General features: G+C 45.2%; 1 protein-coding gene across 3 annotated transcripts in view; it reads right to left on the minus strand.

Moving 5' to 3' along the window:
- Positions 1-2,191: 2,191 nt before the first annotated feature.
- Positions 2,192-11,092, minus strand: part of Abcc5 (ATP binding cassette subfamily C member 5) — a 109,197-nt gene continuing 100,296 nt past the window's right edge. For all 3 annotated transcript variants that reach the window (XM_031363420.1, XM_031363419.1, XM_031363421.1), the window contains 3 exons: positions 8,086-8,199; positions 7,188-7,352; positions 2,192-3,584 (listed from right to left, as the gene is read on the minus strand). In XM_031363420.1, the coding sequence (XP_031219280.1) occupies positions 3,483-3,584; positions 7,188-7,352; positions 8,086-8,199 (381 nt within the window). In that variant the 3' untranslated portion in view covers positions 2,192-3,482. The remainder of the gene's footprint in view (positions 3,585-7,187; positions 7,353-8,085; positions 8,200-11,092) is intronic.

Genomic DNA, 11,092 nt, shown 5'->3' on the forward strand with positions numbered 1-11,092 from the left:
CTTGAACGCTCTTGTGTTTCTTGAATCGATGTTAAAAGTGCAATATCCTAGTGGTCATTTTTTCCTTCCTTTAATGAGCTAACTAGTGTCTTTCCCTATCTCTTATTTTTGGCTTGAAGACTATTTGGTCAGATATTAAGGTAGCCACACTGGCTTGCTTTTTAGGTCCACTTACTTGGGATATCTTTTTCCACTGTTTTTTCCTGAGGTGATGTCTATGGGACATCATTAGTGGGAAGAAATGTTTCTTGGATACAGTAGAAGAATGGATCCTGGTTTGTTTTGGTTTTTTTGTTCTTGGGTTTGTTTTTTGTTTTTGTTTTGTTTTTTTTGTCATCATCTGACAGCAAGAGGATTTATTTTACATGAGTTACACTTGGCCACAAGAGAGAATAGAACTAGTCCAGAATGCCAAAATCCAGGGCAGAGGGCCAGTGGGACTGTTTTGGTTGTAAGGAAGGCAGTCATTTTTCCAGGTGATCTCAGCAAGATGAAGTTCCAGGTCTACTGGGACTTATTACTGAAAGCAGCATACAGTCCAACAACTTGTTTCAGTGTCCTGGCCTCCAGCATCCCTCACTTCTGCTCCTGCAGGCTTCGTGGGTGCACAAGCTGGTTTACTTGGGACCTCTACTTCTTCTGCCTCCCCTTTCTTCTCTTGTGCTTTAGCCTGTACATTTTCTTCTTCCAGCACTTCCTCTTCGCTCTCATGGTGCAGGAGTTTCAAGGAAGATGGTGCTAAGATCTAGAACTGGATCCTGTTTTCTAATCCAAACTGTTAGTCTGTGTCTTTTTATTGGGGAATTGATACCAATAAGGTTGAAAATTGTCACTGAGCAGTTTATTGATTCTTGGTATTTTGTTGTGGTGGTGTGTTTCCCTCCTTTTATTTGCTGGTCTGGAATTATTTACTGCTTATGTTTTCTTGGATATAGTTAACCTCTTCAAGTTGAATTTTTCCTTCTACCACCTTATGTAGAACTGGATTGGTAGATAGATAGATAGATAGATAGATAGATAGATAGATAGATAGATACTGCTTAAATTTGGTACTATCATATCTTTTTTTTAATCCATCTATTATGATTGAAAGCTTTGCTGGGTAGATGTTTCTTGGATGCAGTAGAAGAATGGATCCTGGTTTGTTTGTTTTGTTCTTGGTTTTTGTTTTTTGTTTTTTTGTCAGCTGACAGCAAGAGGATTTATTGTATACAAGTTATACTTGGCCACAAGAGAGAACAGAACCAGTCCAGAATGCCAAAGTCCAAGGCAGAGGGCCATCTGGAATTGAGATGGGAATTTGCAATGGAGGGCAGAAAGGCCTACTTGATTCCCAGGCTGGTGAGGCCAGTGGGCTCCCAAGTAAAGTGCACTTCCAGGTAGTGCCACCTTGGCACAAGGGAATGGATATGTGCTGTGTGGGTGGTGGTAATGAGAGGGCCCACAGCAAGGAGCAGAGCTGGGTGGGCTGGGAAGGGCAGCAGAGTCCCCATGGAATCTTCTTATGCTTTAAAGACAGAGTCTCTATCTTTACATATGAGCCTTGACTAGTCTGGAATTCACTTTGTAGATGAGGCTGGCCTCAAACTCACAGAGCTCTATCTGCCTCTGCCTCCCAAGTGCTGAGATCAAAGGTGCATGCCACTACCCCCTGCCAATGGTAATTTATCTACAAAAGTAATACAGCTAGGTTTAAAAGATGATTTCTATTAGTTGGTGGCAGAATCAACTAACAATTCAAACACATTTTTGACTGAATTCAATATAATACAAAAGCTTTAGGATGAGTGAGTTCCCTTCTGAAAAGATACAAACACTCATTGGGTCAACCTGAATGAAGCAGATAAAAAGGCAGTGATGTCCTCTTGGTTGCTACAGTCCTCTATAGTAACTATAGTAACTTGATTTAAATGCACACACCACTCCCCGCCTTGGTTCACTCACTCTTCACACACTCTGACCTCTTACAGCAGCCTGGGCGCTTCATCTGGTGATCATGCAGAGGCATGCAGGCTGTGGCGACTAAGGCCCATCACACAGGATTGGACATCTGGGGCCCCTTGGCCCTTGCAAATCACCCTTTTGCAGATGAGATTTCATCATCAGATACTAGAATCCAGGGCTCCAGTACTACAAGGACATTCAAAAGCACATCACGCCCTCCCCAGACAACTATTTTATACAACAGGAGTTTTACAAATCCAAAATAATTTTATTCACTTTTTCATATTTTTGCTTTCATAAGGTGTTTAGCAAACATGCTAAGGCGACAGTATGTCTAGTTGGTCACGACATGCGACGCTGACCACTAGACTGGTGACAGTGGCAACCACACCCACCCAAGCTACGAGCCCCAGAGCAAAAGGGGGTCTGCAGGAGCGCACCAAACCACACAGCAATCAGCAACCTGAGGTAGGTCTCTTTACAGTACAAAAAACTTCTACACCAGTGTGAGACACTGATTAGCAAGAGCTGCTGAGGGGTGCAGACTTTGCAGAGGAGACTGAAGTGAGGAGGAACGGACCCCACAATCCTGAGCCCTGTTGCTGAACTCTGGAGCTGTGGGGTCAGGCAAATGAAAATGCCACCTACAACAGCAGCAGTGGACCCTGGGGCTGGAAACCAGCTGGCCGGGAGCTCGGGAGCTCTGTGGTGACCAGCCTTAGGAACCTGAAGCATGGAACACCGAGCAGACTGGATCTTGCTTAGAAATGACAGCAGAAGAAGGAAGGCAGAAAGAAGCTCTCCCTCTGAGGAATGCCGGGGTTCTCATTCCTGAGAGGCAAACGGGGTGGGGCTTTGCCCTCCACTCTAACATAAACAGCAACTGACACCAAGACAGGGAAGCAGGAGCCCTGAGAATTCACGGTGCTCTGCAAGGCCTCCTGCAGCCCGCTGTACTGGGTTCCCACTGGGGAGCCCAAGGAGCAGGCTATGGAGGGCCCACTGCTGCCATGTGTCTCCTCCAGGACACCCAGAGAGCCCGGCACCGTGAAACGACCAGCTGGAGAAGGAAACGCTGCCTTTCCTACAGCTAAGAGCAAAATGAGATCTGTAGTGGGCAGTCAGCTGTACAAAACGATAGAAATGAATGCGCACTGCTGTCGGTACAGTGCTCACTTTAATAGAAAATAAACCGCTTACATTTTTACTGTAAATATAGGCTATGTACAGAATTATATATAGACATAGCTACACATATAAAGCTTCATTATAGGCCACTGATACATTTATAGTAATGGTTCCCTGAACCTCTTAAGAGTGCAATTAAGAACAAAAACTAAATTTCACTTAAGTGAATAGGGAATAAATACAATAATCAAAATATGACTTTCCTTAAAAGTGAAACACACAACTAATCCTGAATTGTTGTGTGAGAGATAAAACTGGGAAAGGCGAAGTTTCAGCAGGACAGGATGAGGGGCCCAAACCAGGAAGAGAATGGCAACGCTCTGAGGAAGAGACTTCGAGGATGGGAGGAGTCAGCCCTTGACAGCCACCTTGTTCTCTGCAGCAGCAAACATGGCATAAAATCTTGAACTGTCGTTAGACAGAAGGACCGATGGGGTGTCAAACTCCACTACCTGCAAAGAAGGAGAACATCAGGGGGTGACTGCGGGATGGTCCCAAAGACTCCCAGGATCCACTGCTGTGCCCTGGGGACAGCACAGAGGACTGAACTGACCCACAGGATCCAGGGAGCAAGGGAAAGGTTGGAGAGAATGCATGCATGCTTCCTTCACAAACATCCTAGTTCTCTCATCTTTGGAATAAAGGATTCCATCAGTATGGTTCTATAATATAAACTACAGAGGAAACTACAGCTCAAGGTGAGGGCAAGTTGACTTGACTTCAGTCAGAAGAGGAAAAAATCAGGATGCCTAATTGTCAGAGAGAAAAGGAAGCACAGGATCAACATGACAAGTGTCCGTTGCTATGCTAGGCTTTTTTTGTTGTTGTTTTGTTTTTCGAGACAGGGTTTCTCTGTGTAGCCCTGGCTGTCCTGGAACTCACTCTGTAGACCAGGCTGGCCTCGAACTGAGAAATCTGCCTGCTTCTGTCTCCCAAGTTTTGGGATTAAAGGCATACACCACCACTGCCCATTGCTATACTAGATTTTAAGCAACAGAATTCTACTGCATGTGAATGAGTCACTAGCAGAGCTGTCTCCTGTTACTGCGGCTGCAAACCTATGTCTTTTCCTGTATCCTTTGCCTGGATCAATGGTCCTCAATCTTCCTAATGCTGTGACCCGTTAATATAAGATTAACCATAAGATTATTCTGTTGCTACTTCATAACTATAATTTTGCTGCTGTTATGAACTGAAATGTAGATATGTGATTGCAGGCTATCTGATATGTGACCTTCAAAGGGGTCACAACACATGGGGCAGGTGTGTGTGTGAGTGGAGAATTGCTGACCTAGAAAGAAGGCATAGCCAGAGAGATGGCAGGGGATCCCTCTCAGTGCTCCCAGCAAAGGGCAGCCTGCTAATGGAAAGGAGCATACAAAGAAACAGTCTGTCCTTTAGACACAGTGCTGAGGTGTGATGGTGGGTGCCAGAGATGGTATCCTGTATCTGGAGAAGAAGGGCAAGCACTGATTGCTAGCGATTCAGAGCCTGGGCTGGCAGAGCTGCAGGCTGACCATGCACTCACTGCCCTTGAGGCTGACAGACCTCCTTTCCTGGGTTTGTCTATGTCTAGGGCAACAGCATCTCACCTATGGGAGTGTACATATGATGTGAGAACTGCTGGCCTGACCGTGTTACAGGCCGGTCGCATGTCAGGGTGCTGCGGGGTAACACTGTGTTACAGGCCGGCCGCATGCCAAGGTGCTGCGGGGGTAACACTGTGTTACAGGCTGGCCGCATGTCAGGGTGCTGCAGGGTAACACTGTGTTACAGGCCGGCCACATGTCAGGGTGCTGCAGGGGTAACACTGTGTTACAGGCCGGCCGGGGTGCTGCTGGTCCTGGTGGCAATGGTATGTGAATGACCTGTAATTTTAGTTTTGCCTTTATACTTGTGTACTCTTATAATTAGTAATTTGGCAGAAGTAAGAAGCTACATATGTTACTAACAATGGCTCATAGTACCTACTTTTTATCATGTTAACAATAGCACACAGTACCTACTTTTACTGACCATCTGTGCTGGGTGCTGTGTTTAGTGATCCATAGTGCATCAGTCAGCTAGGGTTCGATCCTTAAGACTAAGAGGGACAAAGAATGCTGACTGCTTTCAAGCCAGGAGATCAAGACTCAGGAACTTGACCTCCACACAGTCACAGGAAGTGGGTTTTTTAATTAAGAAGGAAGACACAATCAATGGAAGGGAAGGAGAGAGTTTCTTTTAATTTTTTGAGACAGTCTCATATAGTCCAGGCTGGACAATATGACTCAATGTGTAGATGAACCTAAACTTCTGCCTCTAAAGTGCTGGGGTTACAGGTCTGTGCTAGCACACCCACTTTATGCAACAAGCCAGGGGCTTGTGCATGCTAAGCAGACAAGCACCCTACCAATTACCCTGCCTCCCTGGCCTAGAATTCCTTTTAAAGAGCCTTCCGTCAAGGACCAGGCATGGTGCCACTCACCTTAATCCCAGCACTCATGAGGCAGAAGCAGGAGAATCTTTATGAGTGTAATACTAGCCTGGTCTATACAGTGTGTTCTAGGCTAGCTAAGGCCACATAGTAAAGTCCTGCCTTTAAAAGAAAAACAAAAAACAACAAGCAGACAAACAAAAAGAACAACTCAGCTTCTCCTGGTCTGGATCTGAGGTTGTGTTCTGTTTAACATCTACATACGCAGTAATAGCTCTGCATTTCAAATGTATGACGGAATCTCAGTACTAAAATTTTGCAAACAAAGACAGTGTCCTGCCTAGTTTTCTGTCACCTTGACACAGGCTAGTCATCTGAGAGGAGGGAACCTCCACTGAGAACATGCCTCCAGGAGACGTCCAGGAGGCAAGCCTGTGAGAGAGACATTTTTCTCAGTGCTTCTCTCAGTATGTCCCATAAACCAAGAGTCTTAGTTCTGTGCCAACTCTTCTACTGTTGGTGGCCCTGAGGTAGGTCAGAGTCCAGAGCCTTGGACTCTCACACAGTCAGGGAATATTCTCTGCTCCTTCTCAGCTATAAGGAATTACTGAATACTGAAGATGAGATATAGCTCACTGAACACACCACAGACTAAACACTTGATAGAACCAGATACTCTGGTGCCATTAGTATTATATTTTATAACATGTATATATAATAATATGACAATATTATTATATAAGAAGCCACGCTAACCACCACACATGGCTTATGTCACTCATAACTGTACTTAACAATTATGCAAAGAGCTGTAGTAGTGAGCACTAGTGGGGACCTCAGGCTGAGGGAGACTGAGTCCCTTCCTTAGGGAGCTTACAGGGGGACTCTCCAGGGAAGCCGAGTATCATACAGATGAGGTAAAAGGTCTACAATGGATGGATGCATAAGGCTCTGGGGAGTTTTGTGGAAGCTTTGGCATTTAAGTCATGTTCTTTAGGGGCAGGCAGTTTTAAGCTGGCCGATGGAATGCTCTGTGTAAAGACAAGGTGAAAAAGCACAGAGGCTGTGGGCAATGGCAGCTGAAAGTAATGTACAGAAGGCAAGTTAAGACCAGACCATGTCGCTGGGCAATGGTGGCACATGCCTTTAATCCCAGCACTTGGGAGGCAGAGGCAGGGTATTTCTGAGTTCGAGGCCAGCCTGGTCTACAGAGTGAGTTCCAGGATACCCAGGGCTACAGAGAGAAACCCTGTCTCGAAAAAGCAAAAAAACAAAAGAAAAGAAAAAGAAAAAGAAAAAAAAAGACCATGTCAAAGTATGGAGAACCTGGATGAGAAGCCTGGCACCACTCCATGGTGGCAGAAAGCAAGCCCAGGGTGGTCGATGGGAGGCTTTGGGCAACTCTCGGGTGTGAGTAAGTCACTGAAGTGCATGTGCTCTCTGGCCTGTGTCACCACTTATGTGCCATAGAAGAGTAAGAGCGAACCTGGAGCATGGGGACCTGTCTGATCAACACAGAGCAGCTATGGCTGCTTGGTGAATGCCCAGGAACATGAAGATGACAGGCAGCCCCGTCCCAGCCTCTTTTCTTCCCACACAAAGCCCCATGCCAGGCAAGAGCTCCTGAGGAAGGTCCTACCTGTCCCTGGGCCAGCACCATGATCCTATCCGAGCCCAGAACTGTGTGCAGGCGATGGGCAATGGTCAGCATGGTGCAGTCTGCAAACGCTTCCCGGATGGTCTCTTGGATCAGCAAGTCTGTCTCTGTGTCCATAGCGGCTGTAGCTTCATCTAAAATCAGAATCTGCCAGGGAGCAGAGGACAGACAGATCCAGTTACTTCCCCAAGCATTCTTGTCCACCTCAGTTTACTAAGAAGCATTTCAGTACTTAGAACCTGTACTATGTACTGTTTCTTCTTAGTAGGCTCACACACGGATGTGTGAAAATGCCCTTTGCTTAGAATTCACATAACCTGTGTAGCAGTGATCGACTCAAACACACTCACTTTCTCCATAACCCTCATGTGTAGGTTAGCTTTTCTGGACTTCGTTCCTGTGTGTGCCATGAGGGGTGTGTGAGGGTGCCAGCAGATGATGTCTCCTACAGCCTTTAATCTGCTGAGTCTGCAGTTCTGTCCTTAGCCAGAAACAAAGTTGTCCTTGAATTCCAAAGGCTGGAGTGTCAGGGGGACTTAAGAAACAAAACAAACCCCAGCCATGGTGGTGCACACCTTTGACCTCAGTACTTGGGAGGCAGAGGCAGGCAGATTTCTGTGAGTTCCAGGACAGCCAGGGGAATATGTTCAAAAATATAATTTGTACATATGCAAAAGCTTGAAGAAGAAAGAGTTGAAGCAAAGATCCCTGGAAACAGTGTGCCAAGAGGTGCTATGCCTGACTGAGCAACTGCTGGTTAGAAAGTGTCGCTCGGCTCAGAGGCAATGATCCCCGAGTCTGGTGCCTGGAGGCAGAGCTGCACCGCAGGGCCCCAGCTCCTCACCACTGACCACATCACGTCACCCACGATGCAGCTCACCTTACAGTGACGCAGCAGGGCCCTTGCTATGCACAACAGCTGCCGTTCCCCAACAGAGAAGTTGTCCCCGTTCTCCATTACTTCAGATTCAAGTTTCAGAGGTAGCTGGGCAATCTAGAAAGAGACCAGAGGTTAGACGTGTAAAGACACAAACCAAACCTTTCAGAATCCACCATAAAAAGAAATCATTCTAGCCAGGTGTAGGGTCTCACACAATAATCTAATACTTAAGAGGCTAAGGCAGGAATGCTGGAAGTTCAAGTCAGCAAGGCCTATACAATGAGACACTATCTTACACACACACACACATACACACCTCCACCTTCCCCCCCACCCGCCATGCACAAAAAGAAAGAAATTATTTTGAAACAGATGAAAAAGAATTATTCTGACTCACATGAAAGACCCACGTGGTCACACATGTATAAGGACCTATATTATCTAGGGCAGTTCATGTTTGCAATATGTAATTCTGTTAGCTTCCATCCTATGAAAATACCTCAGAAAGGTAAGATCCTATTGGATGTGAATCCTTAGGTTTGGTTCTAAAAATATAATTTTACAAGAGATGGAGGTTGTACTGGCTGGTTTTGTGTGTCAACTTGACACAAGCTGGAGTTATCACAAAGAAAGGAGCCTCCCTTGAGGAAATACCTCCATTAGACCCAGCTGTAAGGCATTTTCTCAATTAGTGATCAAGGAGGGAGGGCCTAGCCCCCTAGGTGGTGCCATCCCTGGGCTGGTAGTCTTGGGTTCTATAAGAAATCAAGCTGAGCAAGCCAGTAAGCAGCATTCCTCCATGGTTTCTGTATCCACTCCTGCCTCCAAGTTCCTACCCTGCTGGAGTTCCTGTCCTGACTTCCTTTGGTGGTGAACAGTAATGTGGAAGTGTAAGCTGAATAAACCCTTCCCTCACCAACTTGCTTCTTGGTCATGGTGTTTGTGCAAGGATAGAAACCCTGACCAAGACAAATCGGTACCAGCATAGTGGGGTATTCCTGTGACAACCTGACCATGTTTTGGGGAGGACTGTGGAAGGACTTTGGAACTTTGAGCTAGAAGAGCCATTGGGTGTTAAGAGCTCTGTAGGACTTCTGTAGGAGCTTAGAAGATAATGTTGAGAACAGTGCAGAGATGGAGGCCTGGCTTGTGAAATTTCAGAGAGAAGATTAAAGACTCTTATCAGGGCTGTTGCTGTTTTGATTGTGAAGATTCTGTGGTTTTGGTTAGCTGGGGCTGAAGTATCAGCTGTGATTAACAAGATACTAGTACTACCAAAGTGAAACCTATGAATTACTGAGACTGTTGGTGCCAGTTATCTGGAGCTAAGAAATTGCAGTGATTAAGAAGAGACCAGCATCACTGAGGTGACATCTTCTGGGAAGTGTTTTCTGAGAGCACAAAGAGGCTATGTTCCAGAGCTAGCCAAGGTTGTACCTTGTGCTGCAGGTGGACTTGGGAATGTGTAAGAGTCACCAGGTTTTGAAGGCATAAAGGAATAATGAAGAGAGCTGAGGCTTTGCACAGTAAGAGGCCATAGGAGGCCATTCATTGGTGAAGGTGCAGCCTCAGCTGCAATTGATGGCCCAGGACTGAAAGGGTCATGCAAAGGAGTTGAAGCTTGGCACCCTGAAGAGAGCCTATGAAAAGCTATTGGTGAAGCCTAGTTCCAGTGGAAGACAGCAATGTTTTGCCAATGCCAGTACCATGAGATGACCACCAAGAACAGCAGCAGCAATAGAATACAGGCAGCTGGAGCCTAGAAGACAAGGTGTGTGCTACAAAGCGCAGAGCTGGAGAAGAACCAGCTGGAGAACCAGCACCAATGGTCCCAGTAATGTAAAGGTTTCACTTTAGTAATTCTGGAATCTTGTTAATCACAGCTGATTCTTCAGCCCCAGCTAACCAAAACCACAGAATCTTAACAATCAAAACAGCACTGGCCTTGTTAGATATTAATCTTCCCTCTGAAATTTCACAAGCCAGGCCTCCATCCAGGCCCGTGGAGGAGCCTAGAAGATCATGAGTGGATCCCAGACACTGGACAGTTAAGAGTTTGATTTTGATTTTGATTGTGACTGTGCCCTGATATTTTTCCCTCCTGAAGAAAGTCTTTTAATGAAGCCCACAGTTAAGAGACTTTGAACTGTAAAAAAGACTTTGAATTTCAAAAGAAATTGGATATTTTAAAGGGACTGAAATTTTAATATGTAAGAATTTGTAAAGACTGTGGGACTTTTAAAGTTATTTAGATCTTGAGGATGAATAAGAAAGTAAGGGTGGAGGCTAAATAGTGATGTGTTTGTGTGTCAAGTTGACAAAGGGTCAGTTGTACGGGCTGGTTTTGTGTGTCAACTTGACACAAGCTTGAGTTATCACAGAGAAGGGAGCTTCAGTTGGGGAAGTGCCTCCATGAGATCCAGCTGTAAGGCATTTTCTCAATATTAGTGATCAAGGCGGGAGGGCATAGCTCATTTCAGGTGGTGCCATCCCTGGGCCAGTATTCTTGGGTTCTATAAGAAAGCAGGCTGAGCAAGCCAGGGGAGGCAAACCAGTAAGCAGCACCCTCCATGGCCTCTGCTTCAGCTCCTGCCTCCAAGTTCCTACCCTGTGTGGGTTCCTGTCCTGACTTCCTTTGCTATAATGAATAGCAATGTGGAAGTATAAGCTGAAAAAAACCCTTTCCTCCCCAACTTGTTCTTTTTTTTTTTTAACTTTTATTGCATTATGAGAAAAGTTACATGATTTTAATTTATCTGAATTTTTAACATTTAAAAACATATTTTAATTAAATAGAATTGAATCATATTCTTGTTCCCCTTCTGTACCACCACTCCTCCCATAGACCCCCCTTCAATACCTACAATACCTTTTTTGTCGTATTCCTTAAAATTTATAACAATAAAAGTAAGTATTATAAAAGTTGTTTGATATAAACGGCAATCAATTTAACAGTCTTATGTAGATGCTCATCTACAGCAATAGTGAAAATACATTTTTCTCAATA

Source organism: Mastomys coucha, unplaced genomic scaffold, assembly GCF_008632895.1.
Source record: "Mastomys coucha isolate ucsf_1 unplaced genomic scaffold, UCSF_Mcou_1 pScaffold12, whole genome shotgun sequence".
In the NCBI taxonomy this organism is placed as follows: domain Eukaryota; kingdom Metazoa; phylum Chordata; class Mammalia; order Rodentia; family Muridae; genus Mastomys; species Mastomys coucha.